At 40.9% G+C, this 27,372-nt stretch overlaps 1 protein-coding gene across 4 annotated transcripts; it reads left to right on the top strand.

Moving 5' to 3' along the window:
- Positions 1–1,609: 1,609 nt before the first annotated feature.
- On the top strand, positions 1,610–27,062 carry nek6 (NIMA-related kinase 6). 4 transcript variants are annotated; one of them, XM_071465811.1, is made up of 11 exons: positions 1,610–2,147; positions 14,706–14,746; positions 18,770–18,870; positions 20,216–20,356; positions 21,166–21,228; positions 21,363–21,473; positions 21,871–21,979; positions 22,195–22,302; positions 22,565–22,659; positions 22,767–22,880; positions 23,294–27,062. In XM_071465811.1, the coding sequence occupies exons 3-11, from the start codon at positions 18,793–18,795 to the stop codon at positions 23,402–23,404; spliced, it is 930 nt and encodes a 309-aa protein (XP_071321912.1). In that variant the 5' UTR covers positions 1,610–2,147; positions 14,706–14,746; positions 18,770–18,792; the 3' UTR covers positions 23,405–27,062. The 4 variants fall into 4 exon arrangements, with proteins under 4 accessions (XP_071321912.1, XP_071321913.1, XP_071321911.1 ...); XM_071465812.1 differs by lacking the exon at positions 14,706–14,746 and having other exon boundaries at positions 18,773–18,870; XM_071465810.1 differs by lacking the exon at positions 14,706–14,746 and having other exon boundaries at positions 1,617–2,147.
- The last annotated feature ends 310 nt before the right edge of the window (positions 27,063–27,372 follow it).

The following is a 27,372-nucleotide window of genomic DNA, read 5'->3' on the forward strand; positions in this document are numbered from 1 at the left end:
AATGTATTAAAAATTGAAAGTGAACGGAAGAAACAATAAAACAATTTCTAAAGCTTTGAGTGTTCCCAGGAGAACAATGAGAACAATACCTGTGACATGGCAGTAGTCTGGAGAAGTTTTCCTCGAGTCCAAACTGAGTACCAGGTAACCGTGGTCAGGAAGGAGACCACCTGTAACAGAGTTCAGTGACCTATGCAGAGATGAAGAACCTGCTGAAAGGATCTCACCAGCACTTAATCAATTGGGTCTTTATGTTAGACGGACTAGACAGACACAGTGTGTCTAAAAGATATGACAGCCTGCTGGAGTTTGACTAACATCATTTGAAGGACTCCGACAGCAGGATGAACGAGACTCTCTGGTCTAATGAAATGAAGATGTAACTATCTGGCCAAAACTCCAAACACTATGTTTGGTGAACACCAGGCACTGCTGATCACCAGGATAATACCATTCCTACATTTAGGCATGGTGGTAGCAGCATCATGCTGTGGGGATGCCTCAGGACAACTCTCTGTCCTTGAGTGTCCCAGCCAAAGTCCAGACTTAAACCCCATAGAACCTCTGTGGAGAGACTGAAGGATGACAGTTCACTGACACTTCCCATCCAATCTGGTGGAGCTGCAGAGAATCAGCCAGGAAGAATGAAATTAACTGACTGGATCCAGGTGTGGAAAGTTTGCAGAGACTTACCTAAGAAGACTGAAAACTGTAACTGCTGTCAAAGGAGCTGAAGACCGTTGTAAATGACAGATAACAGTTCATTTTTAATAAATTTGCAAAAACTTCTAAAAACATGTTTTCACATTGTCATTATGGGTTATTAAGTGAAGATTGATGGGCAATAATTGCAATTTTATGCATTTAAAATGAAACCTACTGTAAAACAACAAAGCGTGCAAGTGAAGGGGACCAAATACTCTCTAAAGCTGCTGCTATATGGGTTATAAAATGAATGAAAACCCAACCTAAAATGCAAGGTGTTAGTAAAGTGTTGTTGAGCTTCCAGAACAGCTTAGGTGCACCTTGTCATCTCTATAGGAGGATGACCGGCATTCTTCAAAAACATATTGCCTCATGTGGTGGTGTGTATTTTTATCTCCCCTGGAAACACTTCCATTGTCGACCGTGCTCCTTGCAGCATGTTTCTGTATTTGGTTGTGTTGTGTTTATCTACAGCACACTGGTTGTCAAATTGATGAAGATGATTTCTGAATTTATTTGTGTTTTGTCTATTTGCATATGCTCTCCTAAGCTGCAGTGTGTTGAGATCTTAGGACTGCCCCTAAATTGGGTCACAGCTATAGTGTTTGCATAAATGGTGTTGAATTACTGTTTAAATATGACAATTTTATGTCAAGAAATAACAAATACAAAAACAAATACATTAATGAATAATACAACAATTCAACAACTTTTACTGACATAATATTTTCTTGTGGGGATGCTAGAAAACAGCTTTTAGATAATAGAAGAATAAAATATGTTACAAAAAAAACACTTAAATAGTTCAATTGATTAAACATGGTAAAATATCCTCGCTAATATAAACTTATGCAGAAATTCACACCTCCTCACATTTATCTGGGGATGGGGGGATGAAACGCTTGGGCTTATGACCTCAGAATTTCTCAAATCTTGGCTCAGGCCCTGACTCAGTGACTTGTGCTTTTCTTACACTCTCTGTCTCTATCACGTGTCTAACCACTCTCACACCAGGCATCGTGAACAACAGCCCCATCCCACGGACAGGGGGCTGCGTGAGGAGAGAGGCAGCCGCGACGTTTGACCCACTTTCCGACAAGCCTCACCGCCGCTTTACTACGCAGAGCTTTTCAACTTTGAAGTCCCCCTCCACTCATTCATTAAGTTGTCTCTGCAAACTCGGTTGAGCAGCCTGCGTGGCAGCAGCGGCACAAGCCACACACACACACACACACACACACACACACACACACACACACACACACACACACACACACACACACACACACAGAGAGAGAGAGAGAGAGAGAGAGAGAGACCTAAAGGCGGGTGTCTGTCTGTCGGTGTGGGGAGTTGCACAACAACACGGACCACTGTGACTGTAACTCGTGGAGACTGTCCAGAGCTCTCAGATAACCGGGACGGTCCTGACTGCTCCTCAGGTAAGACCCGCAGCTCTCCCTGTGAACGGCTGTCTTCAGCTGCTCGGTGGCGCCTTGACGGCAGCCTGCGCTCAGCCTGTGCGCGGACCATCTGTTGATATTTCTCTGTATGTGTTCGTATGGCAGTAACCCGCCCCACCGTCCGGGGCTCCGTGTGTTTGCTGCCTCTGGAGGGCTGCGGGACCCACTGGAGACATACCTAGCTACTAGCAGCGTTAGCCTGCTGCTCTGGGGCCATATGGAAATGATATTTACTCGCTGTCTGGGACGGAAGCGAGGCTGTATTGATTCCTGCTATCTGCTTTAAACATGACCCCCCCCCCCCGCAGTTTTAAACAAAGTACTGTATGTATCCTGTGACACACCAGGACGGACCTCTACTAGATAAGTTTAACAAAACAGCATAACATTAAGACTAAAATTTAAATTCTAGTTCATTTTCTCATTTTTATTTTCATGTGTGCACTGCGAAATAAACGTATTATTCACACACAAACAGCTAAATGAAGTGTTTATCTCAACTTAATCAAGCTATAATATTGAGATATTTATGACATCTGTGCAGGCTGTTCTTTCATAACAGGAAACCACTGCAGCACATTGCCAACTTCTACAGTTTCTGGGTTATTTTTCCTCAAAATGGCTTTTTTTATGTTTTTAAATAAAACAAATTTGGACTAGTATTCAATTACATTGTAATGCAACACGATCCCCTTCTTTTAAATTAGTGAATGAGGTGTTGAAAATGGCCTGTGGTTTAAGAATTGTAATACTAGTGCGCGCACACACACACACACACACACACACACACACACACACACACACACACACACACACCTACCTCCAGGAAAACAGCATGTTGCGATGTTTCATACAGCATGAAAGCAGAGCCTTGTGTCTGTGTTTGTGGTGAGGGCTGTATGGGTGTCTGTGGGTATAAATGAACATGACATACATTATATGAAACAGTAGCAGCAGGGAGTAAGCGGGAGGACACTGGCTGCAGTGTGGGGTGGTGTTGAAGGGGTGGTTGCTGGTGGTTATGAGGATGCCTGGGCATCCAAGGTCAAATAACTGGCTAACATTAGTCACGTGTCAGCTGTGACAGGGAACCAGTGTCCTGTGTGACTGGGAGGGCTGGTTATTATCCACCCAGCAGGAAACCGTGCGTTCACACATCCTCACTGAGTAATAATAATGCTGCTCTGCTGTGTACCATTTTGACCATCTGAGGTTTGAAAGGATTGTGAAAAAGCTTGTTACAGTTAATATTACCTGCATAGTGATGGACAGTAGATTTTGGATGGAGGTTTCATCCCACAGTGTTATTCTCACGCTTACATATGTCTCATAACTCATTGTTATGGGTAGCTTTAGCTTCTCCTGTGAATTATTAAAAAGCCATAAAACATCTATTTCATGTTTTAAGATTTAAGGTATCTATGATGAAGGGGAATGTAAAATATGTTTCTGTTTTTGTTCCATCTATATGTTTGGTGTTGTGTTTCATTATTATGCCCCTCTCTACTGATTTATTTGGAAGTTTAACAGCCCACATTTTTAGAAGGAAATGTGTTTCAGACTGACGGCATGCCAACATTAACTGGCTACACTTGGCTCCCTAATCCATCTGGCAGTTTTTAAATGATATGATATGAACTATTTCTTTACAAGTAACAAAATATTGCAGTACAGATGTCAAATATGTGCTCTTTCACATATGTCCACCAGTGGGCACTGACAAGCTGTAAAAAATCTTTTTCACTCATTCTTTGAACAAAATAAATGTAATTACCTTAAGTTTCTTTCAAGGTAATTTATGGCAAACATTTTGGAAAGATTTGTATAACTATTATGTTTATGTAAAACAATCAAATCAATTTTCTCAAATCTGTCCTCTTTTAGTCTAGATTATTCATTTATTTCTTTATTTTTTGGCATGGAAATTGCCCCTCTGCAATCCTTTTCAGTTTGAAGGTAGTAAATGGTCAACTAGCTTTGTTAGCGTTAGCTTGCGTGCTTCAGTGCTTTAGCTGCTATTACAAGAGTTTGGCTAATACAGTAATGCTACAGCAGTATGTAGCAGAGTATGTGGATGAACCATTATGTGCACGGGCTGCTGTAGTTTTATGAAAAAAGTGAACTTGAGGTAGGTAGCTAGCTAAAAAGGCAGATGCTCTGCATGTGTAGCTACAAGTGTTTCCAGGTAAGCTAGCTAGCCACATGGTCCTCTTGACTGTGCCAGTGATGCTACACACTAGAGCTGCTGCAAATAATTGATTAATTGCCAAGATTTCAGATAATTGATTAATAGCTAAATGCCCAATTATCCAGCCTATCATTTGTTAGGATTTGCTACTATTGTTATATGATAGAAAATTCAATATGTTTGGATTTCAATGTTTCGATCAAATAAAGCAATTTTATCAGATCTAAGTGGGTTGTAGGAAATGGTGAAAGACATGTTTAACCTTCATGCTCATGAGTTATTAAAAGAGTATTGATACTGCAAGAAAATATGCAAACATTATGAAGTGATGTTGTATCTTTACATAGGTCTATCCGATGAACATGAAACTCATCCTAGGTTGAAGGCCAATCTGCATAATTTGTTGCACGCAGCTTCATTGCTCCCGTCGGTCTCCAAGTCCAACTTCAATCGCCTTGACAGGCTGTGGGGGGATTTGACCCTGGTAATAAGCTGCCTGCAGGTCTAGTTGAATTTGTACTTGAAAAGTGTGCAGATACATTGGCATATATGAGCCGATGTAAAAGATTTTGAAGAATTTCTGAAATACGTTTAAAGATATTTTTTATTTTCACAAACTACAGCTCTCTGCAGCTAAGAAAACTGTTTCATTTGTTTGTTGATTTATACTTATTTCATTTAAATCCGTTTGTTCTTATTAAATTCAATTAAATGGTATTGTACTTTTATTACATTTCATTATAATGATTTAAAGTCTATATTTTGTCAGATGATCAAAAGTTGAGATGATCTGCTGTGTACTAAGGAAGATACATACCATAAATTACTCAACATTCCACAATAAAAAGGAGAATAAATAAAATAAAGCCCTGACATGATGCATTACGTAAAGAGTCTGTGGGGCTGTTGAAAGATAAAACTGATTAGAAAGTGACTGAAAGGAAGTTGACAGACCAAGAGATGACTAACAAATGAGATATTTTGGTACTAAGAACAAGGAACTGTTTCAGTATATTGCATTTGATTTTAACTGGCAACAGGTCAGTAGATGATTGGGTATAAAAAGAGGCTCCAGAGAGAAAGAGTCTCTGTGCAATGAAGATGGGGAGAGGTTCACCACTCTGTGAAAGACTGTGTGGACAAATAGTGCAACAGTTTAATAATAATGTTCCTCCTTTGGGAATCTCAGCATCTATGGTTCATAATATCATTAAATGTTTCAGAGAATCCAGAGAAATCTCTGTGAGCAAGGGACAAGGCTGAAAACCAGGACAGGATGGTCGTGATCTTCGGGTCCTCAGGCAGCACTGCATTAAAAACAGACATGATTCTACAGTGGAAATCACTGCATGGGCTCAGGAACACTTCTGAAAACCATTGTCTGCACACTGTGTCCTCCGGGCTACAGAGGAGAGGGACCATCCAGCTTGTTATCAGCGCTCTGACAGAACAGGAGAAATCCCCTGGAGCAGGGGAGGACGCAGGGCAAAAGTGGGGGAGATGATGAGGGGAGTGAGAAAGGAGAAGTAAGGGGAGGAGAGAAAAGAAGTAGTGAAAGAGAAAGAAGAAAAGAATGAAGGAGAGAACAAGAAATGAGGTGAAAAGTTGTGGTAAAAAGCAAAGAACAAGAGAGGAGAGGAGGAAAGGAGAGCAGAGGGACAGGAGCAGATGTAAGAAGATATGCATTGATTGTTTTACACCTTCAGTTTATGATCAGCAATCTTGATACTTTGTTTTCCATTTTCTTCTTTGACCTTTGACCATTTGGATATAAAATGTCATCACTACATTATTTTATCCCATTAGACATTTGTATTAAATTATTTCATTGAATTAGGGCCAATAACAGGTTTTTGTGAGGTCACAGTGACCTTTGATCACCAAAATCTAATCAGTTCATCCTTGAATGCAAATGAGTGTTTCTGAAATTCCCTAAAGGCCTCACTGAGAATCGCGTTCACTTGAATGGGACGGACAGACACAGTGACTGTCGGTGAAATAACAATGAAAAAATGTTAGTTAAAAGTTAGAAAGAAGTGAGCTCACTGGGGGCCCTGGGTACAAATGTCATGTGCGTCATCGTTCACACTCATGGTCAGATGTATCAAGTCGCAACTCATCGTGATATCACCCAGTGGTTTATAAACTGCCGTTCTGAAGCCTCAAGTCTATAATTTGTCTGTCGCCGTCTTGGTTTTTTGAAATTTGGAGGAGAAGGTGGAGCTGAGGAGGAGTGAGCGGTGGATCTGACCTGACTGTACTCTATCCTGATTATCAGGCAGGTCGCTGTGTGTGGTACAGTCTGTCAGTCACATGGTAACCTGCTTTATGGTCTATTTTCCTTCCTGTTGTATGAAGAAGACTTGAAACTAGAGACTGAGACCATAAACTCATCAGGAAAACATTTACTGAGGTAATAAATCAGTGAGAAGTAGAGACATTTTCACATAGACTTCAATACAATCAGACTTCTTTTTACAACCAGTGGAGTCGCCCCCTGATGGTCATGCATGAATGCATCATCCATGACGATGACTGGCTTATCAGTCATTTTGGATTTCCTAAAGCAATCCTCTTGGAGCTGTGTGCTGAGTCGAGTTTGGCTTTGGAGAGGGACATGGTGAGGAGTTATGCATTGACTGTTCCCTTACAAGTGCTGATCACACAGGGTTTCACCGCAATTGGGCATTTCAGAGAGAACTGGCGGACTGGTTGGGATCAGTTGTCCTTGAGCCGAGTGATGGCGGCTGTATGGGACGGGATTATCCATATGTCAGCCAGATATAGTAAAAGTTCCATGCGTTGTGGTTGACCTGGCTTTGGCAATTGGAGCCTGAGCCAGTTTCCCTGATGTAATCAGAGTGATCGACTGCACACACACATACATAAAGGCCCCATCAGAGGATGAAGTTCTCTACGTTAATAGAAAACATTTTCATTCCTTCAGCGGTGCAAATATGCTCTGGTTTCCCAGCTGCTCAGGAATTACAGGGAAGCAGTGGAGCGCTTCAGTACTCTGAGCCTCACCTCCATTACGGCAAGTAAACTACTTTCATTACATGTATCATTATTACTAAAGGAGGCAGAAGAAGAACTGAACATAAGAGAGAGCAGGAGAGAGGGAGGGAGAGAGAGAAGTCATCAGTAACGAGGCTTCATACTAAAATACAGCTGTGAACAATTCTACATATCAAACAGAGGGAGTTAGAAATAAAGACCTGCCTCTGATAAAAGTCTCTCATTATCTGGAGCTTAGTAAATGAAGTAAATAAAGGCTGAAATATTGTGGATCGCAGACAGAGGCTGTGCTCTGTGTCAGGGACACATTAGGAAAGATGGCCTCTCTGTGAGTGTGCCTCAGTGGCTCACCTGGTAGAGCGTGTGCCCCCAGGGCTTGGTCCTTGCTGAGTCATCCTCTCTTTCTCTCTTTAGGAGGGAGAGAGGGTGGAGTGTGGTATTTGTGGTCAGCTGGGATTTACAAAAAAAATGTGTGTGGAATCCTGCATGGTTTCATACATCAGAATTTTTTGGTGCGTATGCAGCTTTCCAGCTTCGGCGTACACTATGCTTCAGTATGACTTCTATAGGCAGGCTTTGTACACAAGGCCCCAGAACACTGCAGCCCACTCCCCATCGTGCTTGAAGCTCAAGGCTGCATTAAAGGTTACGTAAGCTCTGAGCAGGCAAGTCGCTGGTTCAACTCCTGACCAGCCCGACTCTTGGCTGCATGTCACTCCTCTCTCTCTCCCTTCATTTCGTGTCAATCTACACTGTCCTAAAATAGGCACAAAATGCCCCAAAAAAACGACTTGTTGAATGTTAGAGGAGTTCTCCACTGACTCAGCAGTCTCACTATTTCCTTGTCAAACCCTACTTTATCTACAATGCAGCTCGACCACCGACAGCTTGGTTGAGGATTTGGGTTTGTTACTATGCCAGTAGCCTTTTAAGCTTCTAATTAGAGCTACAGGTATCGATTATTTTAGTAATCAAGTATTCTACCGATTATTCCATCAATTAATTGAGTAGTCAGATAAAAACTACTTTTGCCTTATTAATGAATAAAATATAACAAAATAATACAATATATAAAAAAATATATGTGGAATACAGAAAATATAAAACAACACAGATCTCTTAGAATTAACAACTAATTGGTTTCCTTTTAAGAAAATCAACGGCTCTGAACAGAAATTTAAAGTCGTCAGGCAGCTGTAAATGTTAACAGTCACCTGTTTTAGCAGGTTTACCCACTTGTACCTGCTAACTTTGGTGTAAAAAGGTATAAGAAGGCTGAAAAATCTCCAGAGCATGTGCTGTCACTGCCTTTGACTGGCACATAACAAACCCACGTTGCTTGCTCCGCATACTGGGACGCAAGTCAGGATAACCACAGTAATTAACCAGAGTAATCAGCCATGGTTATAGTGATTAAAATTTAAACAATAATACTAACCGTCTTGCATTTTAACCAAGATTTAACGTGAAGCCAGTAACTTTTTCATCTCTTAACCGTGACTACTAAGCCGTTGTATGGATTAAATTAAGCTTTGATGCAAAGAATTTGCCTTGATGACTTTTATTAATTGAGTTAATTGACTTCCTGGAGGAATTGTTTCAGCCCTGCTTCTAACGCAATGCTATCCTGAATGTAGTCCAAAGTACTTAAAAGTACTCATCAAGTAATTTGCTTGAATTAAAAAACAGTAGCTGGTTTGCCTTAGAGCTTCATGTGCAGGGAAACCCGTGACCTTTCTCAGAGTTAAAAGAAGAGTGTTCAGATTTGTTTAACCCAGCATCCAACAGAGACAGTTACCTAGGAAGACAATGCCAATCTCAGTCTTTCTGTCTCTCAGAGTAGAGGAGTGGTGAGTCATTCCGCCTCAGCGGTTCGTTTACCACGTGATCTTATTTACATATTTTCTTTTGTGTCTCATCTCTGCTCACTCTGGGGCACAAACACATATGTACAACATTAGTCTGCTCATATAGATGCTGTGTTCAACAAAACATAATTTATGGCTTCTTTTATAGTTTTAGCACCTGAATGTTGTTACAGAGTTCAGTCTCTACATCTATGAGGACTTCTATTCCCTTCCTCTGACTCTCTTCACTTCCATTGTGTGTTGCATTGTTGCATTGGCATTTTCAAATAGACCTGATAACATCTAATTTTTCTTGTCTTGAACCAAGTTAGAAATAATAAACTGTACAGCAGGCTGCAATGGAGGTCAACCAACTGATCACTTACAGTGCATCCGGAAAGTATTCACAGCGCTTCACTTTTTCTATGTTTTGTTATATTACGGCCTTATTCCAAAATGGATTAAATTCATTTACCTCAAAATTCTACACAATATACCCCATAATGACAAAGTGAAAAAAACTTGCTTGAAATTTTTGCAAATCTATAAAAAATAAAAAACAAAAAAAATCACATGTACATAAGTATTCACAGCCTTTGCCATGAAACTCAGAATTGAGCTCAGGTGCATCCTGTTTCCACTGATCATCCTTCAGATGTTTCTACAACTTGATTGGAGTCCAGCTGTGGTAAAGTCAGTTGATTGGACATGATTTGGAAAGGCACACACCTGTCGATATAAGGTCTCATAGTTGACAGTGCATGTCAGAGCACAAACCAAGCCATGAAATCCAAGGAATTGTCTGTAGACCTCTGAGACAGGATTGTATGGAGGCACAGATCTGGGGAAGGGCACAGAAAAATTTCTGCAGCCAATGAGCACAGTGGCCTCCATCATCCATACATGGAAGAAGTTTGGAACCACCAGGACTCTTCCTAGAGCTGGCCGCCCGGTCAATCTGAGCGATCAGGGCAGAAGGGCCTTAGTCAGGGAGGTGACCAAGAACCCGATGGTCACTCTGACAGTGCTCCAGCATTGCTCTGTGGAGAGAGGAGAACCTTCCAGAAGGACAACCATTTCTGCAGCACTCCACCAATCAGGCCTGTATGGTAGAATGGCCAGACGGAAGCCACTCCTCAGTGAAAGGCACATGACAGCCCGTCTGGAGTTCACCAAAAGGCACCTGAAGGCCTCTCAGACCATGAGAAACTAAATTCTCTGGTCTGATGAAACAAAGATTGAACTCTTTGGCCTGAATGCCAAGAGTCATGTCTGGAAAAAGAATTGAGGCTGTAATTGCTGCCAAAGGTGCTTCAACAAGGATTGAGCAAAGGCTGTGAATACTTGTGTACATGTTATATTTTTGTTTTTTTATTTTTAATAAATTTGCAAAAGTTTCAAGCAAACTTTTTTCACTTTGCCATTATGGGGTATTGTGTGTAGAATTTTGAGGTAAAAATGAATTTATTCCATTTTGGAATAAGGCTGTAACATAACAAAATGTGGGAAAAGTGAAGCGCTGTGAATACTTTCCGGATGCACTGTAGGCTGATTAATTGGCACCGACAGGCTGTTTTAAAAAATCTTGGAATCAGCAGAACTTTGGCTGACAGCTGATTTTACAGCAGGCTGACAGGTGGCATTCATGTCATATAACCCGTTTTCAGTTTATATCTTCATAAAAAACCTTTTCTGGAATAAAAAGCAACACTATCAGCTGTTTGTCCATGATACAGTACAGGCAGACAGGGAGGAAAAAAAACTATTCAGTTCTTACTTTGCTTACCACTTTGGTGTTTTGGCTTTGAATTGTCCAGCCACCTAACGATCCATTCATGACATGAAGTTGCACACTTCAGAATCCTCCTTAACCCGGGAATATGCACGGACATTAATGGATTTTAAGAGCAGCATTTAACAATGTTGCCCACTGTAAATACAAAATATTTCATCAATGTAATCCACCAAAAAACACCTCAGGATATCAGCTGATTAATTGGCTATTGACTTTTTCCTGCAAACAATCGTAAATGCCTCTGATACTGCCTAAAACATTGTATCAGGTATCTCCCAGTATGCAATACTCCATACCAACTGAAGGTGATGGTTTTGGTATTGTTAGTGTTTGGACCCTAAAGCAGACAGGTGAGCAGGTTTAAAGTGGTTTAATGTAAAAGATAAGACATTGGGAGGCTGGTGGCAGGTGTGGGCTGGAGACTGGCAGAAAAGTTTGAATAGCACAGCAGGCAAAGACAAACTGGAGGCTGGCACTGGAGCTCTGAACATGGAAGTACTGGTTAGGAATTGCTTCAAGAAAACAGCTACTGAACATTAGAGAATTTACACAAGCGGAGAAAGTGGCTGAGAATGTAGCTACCATGTAACAGACTGAACAATCTGGTGACAGGTGAAGGGACAGCCAAGGTACTTGTACTGGAGGCTTGATGAGGTGATTAGCCCTACTGCCCCATTACATGTTATTATTAATAATACATGACCTGAAACTGCAGCCTGGGCTACTACAGGAACATATTAGAGGCCGATCTTTTAATCTTTTAGAGGCTATGCTATATATATTAAACTATAGTGGCGGGAAAAATTTGTATTAAGTATCAATGTTACTTTTCTCAGTAATTTTTGTCATTTATATAACTGTATTATTTTACACTGTATATACTGTAGGCGTACTGGTCAGCATCACTGCAGCTGTCCTTGTTCTCTACTTTGGTTGCCAGTATCACTGCTCTGTTTCTCTTTCTCTCTCTCTCTCTCTCAACTGCCATGCACCCAGCCTATGTATTGATCTATTCCTGAAAGGAGCTGCTCTACTCCTGGAACAATATTCTGTCTCAAACTTTTAAAACGTACAGAAGATCTTGCACAGTGATGATAAATCAGTGTAATTTGCTCATTTACTTGGTACAATTACCTCTTAACACTAAATGTCTTTCCACACATGTCTGTGCAATCGTAAAAAGCGAGGAATATCTGGTCACAGAGCAGTAGAAGCCCAATCAGGGACTCAAGCTCCAGTCCTTAACAATGGGACATGGTCACATCTATGAAAATGACAGAAACTATTGATACAATATTTGTTTAATTTATATCGGTGCAAAATGATTTATGTGAGTTGGACACTTGGAGACTGTTCTTACATTCATCTGCTGAAAGTCTCTCTAAAATGAATTATATTTACAGTACATATTGATAGATTCTGGTAAATTGATACATGATAATGGACAAAAAATGGACAAAGAAGATGTTGCATGGAAAGATGCAGCAGAGATTTCTGGTAGCAGAAAGAACAAGATTGCAGAGGACAAACTTCGCAGACAAAGTGAAGTGCTGGAGTTCAGGCAGAATGATGGGACTTCTCCAGATCACTGTTACTTGTGCTATAAAGGTGCTATAAAGTTGAATAAAGTTTGATTAATTCATTGATTGTACAAAGATAATAAGATAAGATAAGATCGCCTTTATTAGTCCCACGATGGGGAAATTCACAGTGTTACAGCAGCAAAGTGGCAGTGCAGAGAACAGGAAAGCTGCAGAAACTGCAATAACAAATAATTACAACGATAAATAATAACAATATAATAATATACTAAATATATTGATACAAAAAATTACATATTTACAACAACAGTAGCTAATGCATGAGGTTGTTACGGTGGTGAGTTGTCCGTTTCTGGTGTGTGTGTGTGTGTGTGGTTACTGAACACAGTGTTTGTTGTAAAGTCTGACAGCAGCTGGAAGGAAAGACTTGCGGTATCTCTCCTTCACACACCGTGGGTGCAGCAGCCTGTCACTGAAGGAGCTGCTCAGTGCTGGTGTTCTCCACCGTTAGCTCGTCCATCTTATTGGGGAGAGATCTTACGTTCCCCAGGATGATGGAGGGGAGAACTGGTTTGTACCGTCTCCTCCCGGCACGACTTCCCTGTCTCTTCCTCCTTCTCAGGTCGCAGGGAATGTCGGGTCTCTCTTTGGGTAACACCACTGTGTCACGGAGTGCCATCACCTGTTCCCTGGTGTAAACTATGGAGACATGGCTGCAGGCCAGGTCTCCGGACACAGACGTAAACAGAGAAAAAGGAAACAGCAGAGTGGCCAGTACGAACACCGCAAGATTATGCGTGTCCATAGTGCGCGAATAAGAGAAGCTGATCGTTGATCAAAAATACAATTAAAAGTAGAAGAAAAGGGAAAAAAGGGAAAAAAGCTCAACAATGAGCAGGAGCTGCTGTAACAGGCTGCCATTCGTGCGGCGCCATGGAAAAACATAACATAGAAGGAATGTGTCATTTACTTTCATGTTGACAACTTATTATTGATTTATTTTCTACTAAATATTGAAGTCTATAAATAAGTGGTTTGGCACGACTGGCTGAGTGGGGGGAGAAGAAGGCACATGGTCGGACTGAGGAAGAAATTCATATTCAGATTCATAGGCTAGGGCTACCCTTCCTATGACTCACTGGAACGTTGTTTTATCTGTCTAACTGCAGTGGCCAGATGACTAACCGTCTACCACAGCGGGCTGATGTCTATCTTTGCTTACTTTGGGCAGGAGGCAGGGTACACCCTGGATACGATGTATCAGAGCATGAACACCCATTTGCAGAAACATTTTCACACTCACAACTAAGAGTTTGCAATATTAGACTTTTTTTTTTTACCCTTTATCCTGTCAAGAATCTCCCTTATACAAATTCTTTGGAAATTTCTGTTGGATTCTTAAGAAGCACAGACCTGTTTTTCACTGTGACAAAGGAAGAGGAAACAGCTGTGTGGGTTCAAACTGACATAGTATCTGAGATCAGGGTCAACAGCTCGGGGTCAACAGAAATGAAAAAACACTAGCAGCATCTTTGGAAAGCATCTCTTAGGTTCTGATTTCTGTCAATATGTTTTCCTGGTATTATTCAGAATTTGGAAATAGAAATAGGAAAGGTTAAGCAGGAAAAATGATAAAACCCTTATGATGGAGCAATATTTTGTTTGTGTGCATAAGTGCATAAGTAAAGTGATTCTCATTCCAGAGAATAGTTTCCAACTGTTCCTCTGATCTACAAGTGGCAATAATACACCAACAAACACAGATAAAGGCAAGGAATTTCATAAACAAGAAAACTCCACAGGAACCTCCAAAGGCATCCACACAGCATCAAAGGCAGAAGAAGCGTCCTTATTAGGGGTGTGTCACATCATACCAGTCATTGTTATTACTGCATCAGTCTTAATGTGGTAACAATTTGCCCTACCATGATACACATGTTGACGTATTCCATCATGGCTACACACAACAGCAACTTGTGTGGAAGTGGTTTGATAATATTTAAGCTTCAGAGAAAAGGAGCAAAGAAGCTGCATCTAGTAACGGCACTGACTGTGAGATGAGTTGAATGACGATCTGATTCTACTCAGATGACGATGATTGATTGATCGTGACAATGTGTGTTACTGACGTTAAAGTTTTGTTTTCAGCTTCCTGAAGGACGGAGAGGAAACAGTGATTGAGAGACCAAGTGAGTGAACTCGAGAAACGAAACAATTTGTTGATAGTTTTGTGGTTAAGTCCTGAAGCAGATGAAGATCATCAAACACTTAGCAGATCGTCTATGTTGGAGACTGGCGTTTTTAACTGGACTCCGACAGCAGGGCCAGTCCTATAACCACCAATGTCCCTGACTGACTGACTGACTGACTGACTGATAGTTCCCTCACTAGTCAGCCAAGTGCCTTGTCACTGAGTTGGAGTTTCTGGTGCAAACAGGTTCTATTAGGGGGTGTGGACAGCTGCAGTGTGTCATCGGTAACAAGGCTTTGTACTAACATACCGTCTTTTATGTCTGTTACCATCTGGAGTTGAGTAAATTAAGTAAATTGTGGATTGAAGACAGGGGCTGTGCTCTGTGTGAGAGACACATTAAGAAACAGTTGGGGTTGGGTCTGTCTGTGACATGGCTCACCGGTGGTAGAGAGTGTGCCTTTTGGCTTGGTCCTTGCTGCGGTGGCTCGGGTACAAATCTGGCCAGTGGCCCTTTGCTGCAACTTTATTGCAACTGTAATAAAGGCAAAAGTGGGAAAAATAACCTAAAATAGAAAGATAGTCTGTCTCCTCTAACTTCCTGTCTGAGCGATCATTTGATAAGTAAATCTAGCTGAAATCACAGCTCAGTCTTTGTCTTTAATTGATGTTTTTGGTGTCAGATGATATTGTGGTTATAAAATCTGGATTTGACCACAGGCCGCCCAGCCATACATCCAGTCAAACATGTTGAACCAAAGTGAACGTACTGTACTGCAGTTATGTACTGCAGCACTTTAATCCAAATCACTTTGCAATTTGCCTCTCATTCACCCATTCACACCACCATTACCACACTAATTGCAGCAAGCTACAAGGGCTGGCCAATTTGGGGTTCAATGTCTTGCTCAAGTACACTTTGAGCCACGGCTCAAACCACCAACTGCAGTTACCATTGCACTGACTGAGATACACTCTGTTCAAATACAAGAAGAACAAGTTTCTGTACTGTTCCATGGGAAAAACTGTGTCGCAAACGCTGCCATCATTTTACAGTCATGTCAGTGGGATGGTTCTTGGGATGGCAGTGGTAGTTTGGCAATTGTTGGTTGGTTGATAAACCACTTTAGAAATATCTCAACTATTGAAAGGATTGCCAAGAAATTTGTTTCACACATTGATGGTGCTAAGGTCAAAGTTTGTATTTGACGTTTGTATCATATCATATCATATCATATCATATCATATCATATCATATCATATCATATCATATCATATCATATCATATCATATCCCACAACTGAGGACAATTTGCCATCAAATGTGGTACACATTAATTGTAATCATGGTAGCACAGTGTACTGCACAGCAAGAAGGTTCTGGGTTCAAACCTGAGTTTGCATGTTCTCCTCATGCAAACTCAGTTTCCTTTTGGGTGCTCTGACTTCCTCTCACAGTCCAAAGACATGCAGATTAGGTTAACTGGCAACTCTGAACTGGCTGTAGGTGTAAATGTGAGCATGTACGGTTGTTTGTCTCTATGTGTCAGTGTGATAGACTGTACCCCGCCCTCGTCCATTGTCAGCTGGGATTGGCTCCAGCCCCCTCGCTACCCTAAAAGGATATGCGGTATGGGTAATGAATGATTAATGAATAACTTGCGACCACTTTGATGATTCTGATGATGATGACTCATTCAGTACTTTGGTTTATGACCAAATACTTGCAGAACTAATCTTTCTAATTGGTTTAATTTGGCTTGTCAGATGTGGTGGACGTTCAAACAGAAATGTGTGAATTAGACTTGTAGTACCTAGTCCAGTTCCTGAGTTTCCTGCATGTGTAACAGATGCCACAAGCAAAAACGAAAACTGAAAACCCAAATTCTGTTTCATTTTTCATAAGAGGTTGTTGAAGATGAGACTAAATGAAGGAGTCATCCTTAACTGTAAATTTCCAAGAGAAACCCTGAACCAGAAGAAACACATTCCATCTTCTCATTCAGCCTGTTCGACAGGAGCGCAGTTTGATTTGAACTGTCAGAAGTATAGTCTGTGGTGGTACCTGCCAAACAATCCTAAGGCTTATTGGGTAATGTATAGACATGTTTCATTAAAGAAGCCATCCTCTGGCCTCTGCAGCCACACATAGACTGTGTTGCTCTAACATTCCCCCTGTTAATCTTTCCCTGCTCATGCTGAGGGAGATATTGCAACAGAGCCATGTTCCAAAATATATTGTACAGTTTTTTGGCTGAAACTTTTGTGTGAAAGCCAGAGAACGGGGGGGGGGGGGGGGGTCATAAATCTGAGGCATTTGTTCACAGAAGAGTTTTGGGGTGTGAGTGTTTTTCTCAGCAGGAGTCCTCCACACACTATGCATTTCAGTGAATTTTAGTGGGAAACCATGCAGCTGCAGGCCCATGAGGCCAGGCAACATACTGAAGACATGCTGCCCAGTCAGGCAGGCCTATGTTGAGAGATTTCCTAGTCTTGAATTCCAACAACAGCATAGTCCTCATTTCTGCAATGAACAGCAGCCTGACATATGTATGCAGCAAAGATCTGTTCCTGTGTGTAACCCAAGTCGTGGCATGAGGCCAAGTTGGCATTGCTAACATTTTAATGGTTAGTGGAGCTGAGGAAGTGAAGGTGAGCTCAAGTTAGCACATGCACACTGTATGCTCTCGTTCCAAGTATTAGGTAAATACTTAAAACTGACTCATCAGAGATGGGCGGCTGGGGGGAACAATGCTTGTAATTCTTTGGGACAGGAAGCATGTTTCAGCATGACCCAGCTTAGACATTTCAGCAGCTATTTGTGGTAAAACAAGTCATTAATACTTCAGTACTTGGCAATGGTTGTGTCTTCAGAACATGAATGCCTCAGACGCCCTTTCAAAGTTTGTCCGTATTTAAATAAAGCTGGAGAGAGGAGACACATGGTCACACTCAGATGACCCAGCCAGTCAGAAGAGAAGGACACAGATGATGTGGCCATTCACCAGCTCACTCTCTTACTCTCAGTGATCCACTTCGCATTTCCAGTTAAAACTAGAGCAAAGTCTTCATCACCATGAGTCATCACCACAGGCACCCAGCGAGCTTCAACTCCACGTTCAGAGAGAGGGATTCTTTCATACTCTAACCTCTGAGTCCAAAGGCAGTGAAGCAAAAATGTTTTTTTCCAGTAGTCCATGATTCATCACAAATTTATGAGAACAGGTCCAGCTAATGAAACAGATTTTTTTGGTAGAATAATTTTTCAAAACACTTTATCACCTATTCTCATACACATTACGGTACTTAATGTATCTGAAAGACCCCAATAAGAGCTTGGTTCATATGTTGTCTGATATTCCATTCACTTCTACTGGTTATCATATTACTGTAGGCATGGATTTTTGCTATCCAAGCACTATGGCTCCAGGGATGACAGGCCATCTGTCTCATCAGACTACCCCAACAAATATTGGTGGATTGCTGGATCTTTGACACATCAGAGCAGTTCTGCAGCCTGAGAGGATACAGTTTATCTGTGCTGTTCTGGTATTATGGAGTTGTGTGATCAAAGCATTCAGTGTTACCAGTTTGATAAAATAATACCATGATTTTCCTGTTGAGCTCTCTCACCTGTCAGTGAAGAGAACATAAAATAACAACCAGTCTCTACGGTCAACTTTACAAGGAGTTGTACTGTTGCAAATATCAGCACATGCATCATCCTGCAACTCCACACACATGCACACTTTCCATGTGTGTAGTCATCATGAGAGTTGAAGAAGCATGAAAAGCAAGTGACACTGATGATATATTAACACAAAAACATGGAGACCAGATCAGGTGTCACTGGTGTTTTCAGACAATTGAACCCACATACAGCCTGTTGTCTTTGCTTTCATACACATCTCTCAGCTGCCTCTCATCACCTGAGTTCGACATTTTGTTTTTTAATGCTCTGTAAAATAGATGTCAATGTGCTGAATAAATGAAACATTTAATTATCATCTTCTTTGTTACAGCAGTGGATGGGTGTGATGCCACCATGGAAGCACAGAACAACAACCAGCCCAATTTAGACAACCACAACAATCTCTACAAGATAACTGGTCAGGAGGATCAGGTAGGACGTCTAAGCTGTATGCAATTAGACAGTAATTATAATAGAGAAAAAAGCTAAATGTTGCATGTTCTAAAATGTGACTTCAAATGCTCACTAATGAACACATTACATCTAATCTTAATCCTTAGCAAAGGTGAATTTAAAAAGTGAGAGGTGGTGGTTCTACAGGGGATTGAACGGATTGCTGGACTATTTCCTGGCCTGGTTGAGTAACTTCCTGGAACCTCGTCCTCACCTCAGGTTGCGAGACAGAGACTCCAGGAAGTCACTGGTCCCAGCCAACAAGTAGTGGCACATAACGCTTCATATGATCACAACCAATTCAATTCAGTTCAATTCAATTCAATTTTATTTGTATAGCGCCAAATCATAATATACATTATCTCAAGGCTCTTGACAGGGTCAGGTCAAGACCTTACTTTGTTACAGAGAAAAACCCAACAGTTCCCACAAAGAGCAGCACTTGGCAACAGGGGGGAGGAAAATCTCCCTTTTAACAGGAAGAAACCTGCAACAGAACCGGGCTCAGGGTGGGCGGCCGTCTGCCTCGACCGGTTGGGTTTAAGAGGAGATAAAACGGGGGGGTGGGGGGAGGAGAAAGGAGAGAAGAGAGAGAGAAAGACCAGGAACAGCTGTGTAGGTAATGGTGTTATCAATAAATAAATAAGCACAGTGAGATGTAACCTAACTTAATTAAGCTTTAGCTGATAGGCATTGTTAGACTCCTTTCACTCCTGTTCAATACTTGTGTTAATTGTGTTGTAGATTGTATCAAGTATAGAGCAGCATGAGACTGAAACATGAGATGTATGAAGCTTCAGAAGTCACCCGTGCTATTGACACTTGACAGTTTGGAAGGTTTTGCAGCTCAGCTTTGTGATAGGTTTATTAGTGGGATAAAAAGAGAAGAGAATAACTGAAAATACGGAGATTTAAGACTAGAAAGACAATCAGAAGTACACATCACACTGGGCCTAAACTGCACCCACAAGGTACATTCATATTTTATATCTGAGATTTTTAGACAAGTAATTTCTGAGTTATTTCACTGTAACAATAACATGCAGCCCTTTGGACTTTGGTCCCCACAGTGAGAGGTTGTTGTACTTCGGTTGCAGGCTGGGGTGGCTGCTATCATTTTTGCATACCGCCAGATGTCACTGTGCTTGCTGCATTTGTAGCCCCAAAGCTTCATAAGGCCATAAAAGCTGGTCAGACTTGAGTGTGTTGTCAGGAGATGTGGGCAGCCCAAACCAAACAGCTGATGCTAAGCAGCTAGCTGCAGTGTGTGGTTCTGTATTGCACTATAATGTCAAACCTTTTCATATGGTGTTTTGTTGCACAGAAAGACATGTCTAGCTGCAAGTACTGCTGCACTTTGGCAAACTTCCGCATTGAGAAGAAGATTGGTCGGGGCCAGTTCAGTGAGGTGTATAAAGCCACGTACCTGCTGGAGGGTCAGCTGGTTGCACTCAAGAAAGTCCAGGTACTTTGTTCTGCAGTGGCAGGTCCTCACCTCTAAATATTCTCTAAATTCACATCACACATGCACTTATTATTACCACAGTGCTGGCAGTTTAATCAGATTTTATTACTTAATTATTGCCTGTATTTATTTTTTATATTATTTTTGATTTTGGCTGTTTCAGTCCTCCATATGCCCCAGGCACCGAGTTAAAAGCTGGACATCATTGGCGACTTGTCTATCAATATTTTACCATTTTATCAGGATTAAAATATAGTCTAGTACACCCCCTGCTGGTCATAGGCCTAAATTAAATTAAAATGGTGAAAAAAAAAATCTTGGTTGTTTATCAAAGCCAGATATTCATTAAATATCATTAATCATATCATTATATCATTAAATTCATTAATTATCGTAACTTATTACTTTAAATCACTATTGTAACAGAGTCTCTCATTATTTTCTAAGTCATTGAGAAAGTTTCAAATTATTTTGAGATACCAAGTTGTTATTTTAAGAAATTAGGTCATCATTGTGACAAAGTCTCTCATGTAAGAAAGTTTCTCATTATGACTTTGAAAATCTATTTATTTTAATCACAGAGGCAGTAAAGGGCTTCCATACTTTATATTTCTCTCGGCCCATCAGGAAAAGTCCTCGTCCTCCCAGTGTCCACTCCACCATTGGCTGAAAGTTTTAGAACTCAGATATCTGACAATGTTTATTTATTTGCTAGTTTTTCTGACATAAGGGGGAATAGATTTTTTAGAAAGTCAGAGGGAAAAAAATCCTATTTATTTATATTTATGTATTTATCTTTGTGGCTGCAGATCTTTGAAATGATGGATGCCAAGGCTCGTCAGGACTGCGTCAAAGAGATAGATCTGCTAAAGGTAAAGCCATTGTTTTCAGTGTTTAGAAAGGTTTTCCAGCATTGGTTTAGGAAATGTAGGAGAGAAGAGACAAGAGCAGAGTACTTCTCTATCGTCAAAGCTCTAACTATTTTTCTCCTGTTTGTCTACTGCAGCAGCTGAATCACCCCAATGTAATAAAATACCTTGACTCCTTCATTGAGGATAGTGAGCTCAACATTGTTCTGGAGTTGGCCGATGCTGGAGATCTGTCCCAGATGATAAAGGTCAGAAACAACTTGCAGATTAAATGAAGATGAGTGATGTTATATTCAGGGATAAATACACTTAGATTAGTTGATCACTAGTGAATTGACTCAAGGTTTCTGCCTCTGGAAAGGGAAATGTCCTTGTCACTGTTGCCAAGTACTTTGCTCATGGTGGGAATTGTTGGTTCTCTGTAATCACTGTTATAAAGAGTACGATCTAGATTTGAAAATTTCCATGAGATAACTGCTGCTGTGACTTGGAGCTATATAAATAAAAACTGACTTGAGTTGAGTTGATTACCAAAAATTGAAATCCCAGTGTCACCCAGGAATTATCTCCAAAGAGAAGCCTCAAGTTCCCTTTACTAAGATCTGTATTTTTGTGGACTAACAGTTCCATCTTCTGTGTGTTCAGTATTTCAAGAAGAAGCGGCGGCTCATCCCGGAGAGGACAATATGGAAATATTTCGTGCAGCTCTGCAGCGCTGTGGAGCACATGCATTCACGCAGAGTAATGCACCGTGGTAAACAGCTACTCACAGATTTCATCCTCTCAGTCCTCATTACCACCATGCACTCTTTATCTCCATGTCTCCACCCATATATTTGATCCTGTCATTCATCCTCCTGCTCTTCTCACTGCATCCTGTTTGCAATAATATTATTATTTTCTTTCTTAAACTCTTTCTTGTTTTATTGTGTGTGTGTGTGTGTGTGTGTATGTGTGCGTGCGTGCCAGATATTAAACCAGCCAACGTGTTCATAACAGCCACGGGGGAGGTAAAGCTGGGTGACCTGGGGTTAGGCCGCTTCTTCAGCTCGAAAACCACTGCAGCTCATTCTTTAGGTAAATGCATACACAACATGAATATGAACGCGTAGCTAATGTTCTGTTGTTATATTAGCTCTTCACATAGATGTGCAGATCAGGCAAAACAACAGATTACCAGTCAGTCATGTGTTGGTGTATTCAGGCAATGATCAGTAAGAGTTGATTCAGTGTGGGTTTATATGGACTTCATTGCTACAATAAGGAAGAACACTCATTATTTTTTCCTTTTTAATTTATGAGAAAAATATTTTAATGTGTTTGCTGCTTTTTGTCCCAGTGGGGACTCCTTACTACATGTCGCCAGAGAGGATCCATGAGAACGGATATAATTTTAAGTCAGATATCTGGTCCCTGGGATGTCTCCTGTATGAGGTGAGTCACACACACTTTGACTGGTAACTTCCTTCCTGATGATTGGCTGTATAAACACATCACTTCTTCTTTCCCCTCTGATCCAATTCGTCTTCCTCTTTCTCCAGATGGCAGCACTGCAGAGTCCGTTTTATGGGGACAAGATGAACCTCCTCTCCCTCTGCCAGAAGATTGAGCAGTGTGATTACCCTCCCCTCCCCCCTGACCATTACTCTGAGAAGGTAGGGCAACACAAACTGACTGTTGGCCTCAGTCATCCTGAACCCCACCAATGGCTGACATCATTCTCAGGGAGAAAAAGATGTGCTCTGACTACAGATACCTCATGGTGACATAAATCAGTTCAAAACTAACAGTATTTATGAGAATAAATCCAGTTCCTTCTGTCGATAAACAATCAGTTGCTTCAAAGGTGAGTCATTCACATTCTGAGGCCAGTGACCTCAAAATGACAGACCAGCTGTTTCTGGAAATTACTGAGCCTTTTATAACTAAAACAACATATTTTTTAACAGTTATGTCTTGTAGCCACAGAAAGGGTGGGAACACGTTGGTTTTGATCTCTTCATGGGATTTGCTGACAGTAAGAAAACATCAGCCTCGTCCTGTAAACTAACACAGCTTCTTTTCACAGCTGCGGGACCTGGTAAGCATGTGTATCAACCCAGATCCAGACCAGCGGCCAGACATCGTCTTTGTGCTGCAGATTGCCAAACAGATGCACATGTGGACTTCCAGCACCTGAGCCTCATCTCTGCTCAGTCTGAGGACCTGAAACCACCAGACATAAGCTCTGCCTGGTCTCACAGAAAAGTGTTTGTTAGCCTCGTCCGGACAGGAAGAAACAGTGAAAAGACTTGCACCGGTGGACAGCGGTGTTTCCACATCCAAGAATCCACTGTTTCTGTCATGGAGGAGGTGAAGAGATGCCTTAGTGGTGTAGTACTGGGGGGAAGTTTATGACACCACATTTGAGAGGTGACTGCTTTTCTGGCCTCTTCTTCAGCTGAGGATAGAGAGCTGTGTCTCACCACAACCACAGAGGCTTTTTCTGTACAGCTCCACAGGGGGTGCATTCCAAGTTCATGCCCCATGTGTCAGGTAAAGTATGCATTAGACCTGGAAGATTTGAATATTAATCATCTATCATCTATCATTGTAATCAGTGTAAGTTGTTTTTTTTTTTATCATCAATTTGAGTAAATAATTTGGGGGTCTAAAGGGACAATTCTTACTAGCAAATCCTCAGTCATATCTCTCTGACAGAGAGCAGCTGTGTTGCCGTCAGCCTGATGTGATGGGATGAGACAGCTTCACATGTGATACTGTATTTTTATCTCCAGCAGGAGGTCAGAGTGACTCTGGAGAACTTTTCTAGGCACAATATCTCATGTACAGCTCAAGGCCTGTTGGCTCCTGTTCACAGTATAATCTCAATTTACTAGCTTTTTTTTTTATCTTCATTAGCAGATGAAGTTTGCTTAGTTGCTAATGTTGTCATCTGTTTATAGATTTAGTCTCACAACTCCATGTTAAGTTTAGTCATATTCAGTCATCTTCATCCTTTTTTAGTCAATTTTCGACTAAAATTTGTTTTTTTTAGTCTTTAGATGATTTGTTGACAAAAATGTTCAAATCAAGAAGCATTCAAGATGCTAAGAAGCACAGTCAAACTACAGCAAACTGCTTTCAAATATAATTTTATCCAACTCACTTTAGGCTAAAAGAAAATTAAGATGAATATATGCCACAAGATGACAAGTTGCATGGTTGAGACTGAAGAGCAAAGTCTGGTCTGATGGTTTTGGCTGGACCACAACAGCAGGGCCAGCCCTATAACCTGGAATGTCCCTGACTGACTGGCTGACTGATTGTACACATGTAGCCACGTCCAGGCTGGTGCACAGACAGACATAGCCCATCTATAACAGAAGTAAACCTGGATTATGTCATATAAGAGTTGCTATAGTTGTTATTTTTAAACTCAAAAAAGTTTAGTCACTTTTTGTGACATGGTTTTGAGATTTAGTCACAGATGCCAGGGGAAAAGGTGCTAATGGATAGGTGTGTCCTACCAGGCTACTGATGTATGACTAGATGTAGGAAGGTAGAGGTCAGAGTTCAAAGTTCCACAGTGTGTTTTCCATGGCTCTGGAGCTTTGCCAAGTCTGATAATAAATAACCCTGGTGATGTCAAGGTGAAGCGTTTCATATCATATTCAAGTTGCTTGCTGTAGGATTCAGTGTTTCTGGACTTCGACCCACATTGCAGGTCAGGGGATCTCAGCCTCTGCTCCTTCTGATTTTTATCTGTCTGTATAGTCACGTAAGAGACTTTCAGAGAAGTGCAGAATGAAACGGCTTAAGTTGTGATGACAGTGTCTGTTTCACAAGACAATGAAGTTGTGATCTTTAGATAACAGGCCTAAAAAAATCATCATCCACCACAGCTGCTCTCGGCTTTCAGCTGTCTGGACATTTGAAAAGGACTTTTCCTTTTTCTCAAGCTGCCTAAATACGTCATCATTTGATGGTGCAATGAAGAAGGAAAAACCATCTTTAAACCATCCACCCCTGTGAAGCACTGACAGCTGCAGCGTCCTCTGTTCACTCTGTTTCATTACAAATCTAATGACACACAGAAAGAGTTGTACTATAATAACAGTTTGTGTCATGGTGGTGGGTGTTGTTCAGTTGCTACAGTTGTGTTGTGAAAGTGGTTTATGATCTTGTTTCTATGTGTAGATATAGACTGTGAACATGTAAACACCAGAGACAGGAGATGCTGTGAAAGTCATTTTGAACTGAACCAGAACATGTTAAAAGATGTAAGGAACATGTCTAATGCACTGTGCTTTAACACACACAATAACACAATATTAGTGTCATTCTTCAATGATTCTCTGCTGATCAAGTAAATGTGGGAGGGACGGTTCATGTTTAGACTATAGCTTATATCTTGCATCTTCACCGTGCATCTATTCTGACTTTTCAGTCCATAGTTTTGTGTTTTTAACAGCTGTGCTTTTTTTGTGCAACGTGACATTAAAAGTGTCTCTGTGTGGAAAGTATTTCCTGTTTTTGCATCTGTAGTAAAAAGTGTTTTTAAAATTAAAGATGAAAATAAGTTACAGGAAATATTGTCACTATTTCCTCTGCCTGAGTTACAGTGTTGAATGATGACCAGAAGTGTTTATGCAGAACATTATGATGTCACAGTGAAGTTGACCTCTGACCTTTTGGATATGAAATGTCACCAGTTAATTTTATCCTTACAGACATTTGAGTGAAATTGTGTGATAGTGATAGGATAGTGATAGGAATTTGTGCGTTTTGGCCAAAAACATGTTTTGTGATGTCACAGTGACCTTGACCTTTGACCACCAGATTCTCATCAGTTCATTGAGTCCAAGTGAATATTTGTACCCAATCTTAACAAATTCCCTCAAGGTGGGGCGGCTGTGGCTCAGGAGGTAGAGCAGGTCGTCCACTTACCAGAAGGTCAGTGGTTCCTCCAGTCTGTGTGTCCAAGTGTCCTTGGGCAAGGCACTGAACCCCAAATTGCCTCTGATGTCTGTTCCATTAGTGTATGAGTGTGTGTGCGTGAATGTGTGAACGCGTGAATGTGGCTCACATTGTAAAGATCTTTGAGTGGTCAATAAGACTAGAAAAGTGCCATGTAAGCAGTTCATTTACCTTTTTTTTTTTAAAGATATGTTTTTGGGCATTTTTTGCCTTTACTGATAGGACAGTAGAGAGTGACAAGAAAGGGGCAGAGAGAGGGGGAATGACATGCAGGAAAGAGTCGGGCCAGTTGGGAGTTGAAGTGGCACTCGCCCACACCGCTCGTGTGTTACGCACCCTAACCTAACCGCCCCAGTGCATTTACCTTTTAACGTGGTCATGAGCCAGTTCAGTGATTTTTTGATTTTGGTGTTTCCTATTTCCTGGAAGCCGATAGTGGACTATTTTTAAATGTGAATGTGAAAAATTTAATATAATTCGACATATGTACGTGTTAATTCAATTTGCATTTTCATGTATGTAGGGATGTTTTCTGACAATGTTAAAATGAAGATGTGAGAGCTGTTTGTTACTTTTCGCTGCACAGTGGACAATATTCAAATGCAATATAAATAATGTAACCTGATTATACATTTATATAAGAAATATGTCACAATGAATTAAAATGCAATTTATAACAATGCTCAAAGCTTTAAACTGCTGCACAGTGAACAATACTCAATGTAATAAGAGAAACATCTATTACATTTACATGTACGTGTCACCACACAGGTACAGACAGGTGACAAAGGAAACACCTAAGGATATTAACACCATGTGATGCATTATTGTTTTAATAAAAACTGAAAGTGGGAAAGTCCCTGCACACCCACGTGAAACCCAGTGTTTGATATCTCCCTCACTTCTCTGCTCGTTAATGAGGCTTTAGCAGTCTGAGTTCATTAAATCAAATGGATATCTTTGGAGAGAACTATATATTCCAAAATATAATATTCTGTACCATGATGCAGAAACACTGTTAGACTGTCATACTAATCGGCACTGAACTGCACAGTCCTTGTTTTACAGATGTGTTTGAACAGCAGCCTCCAGGGCCTTTTATTCAACAGGAAAGACTGAAACTAGTTTTAATGCCGGACTCCAACTTGTAACAAAAGTCCATGACTTGAGTTTTGACTTTTGCTGCTC

Source organism: Trachinotus anak, unplaced genomic scaffold (genome assembly GCF_046630095.1).
Source record: "Trachinotus anak isolate AG129_WGS33_773 ecotype Australia unplaced genomic scaffold, CSIRO_AGI_Tana_v1 ptg000028l, whole genome shotgun sequence".
NCBI classification, from domain to species: Eukaryota; Metazoa; Chordata; class Actinopteri; order Carangiformes; family Carangidae; genus Trachinotus; species Trachinotus anak.

Coding starts and splice junctions, on each gene's coding strand:
- nek6 (XM_071465811.1), top strand. CDS start 18,793: ATGGAAGCACAGAACAACAACCAGCCCAATTTAGACAACCACAACAAT. Junction 18,871..20,215: donor TAACTGGTCAGGAGGATCAG/GTAGGACGTCTA, acceptor TTTGTTGCACAG/AAAGACATGTCTAGCTGCAA. Junction 22,303..22,564: donor CACTGCAGCTCATTCTTTAG/GTAAATGCATAC, acceptor TTTTTGTCCCAG/TGGGGACTCCTTACTACATG.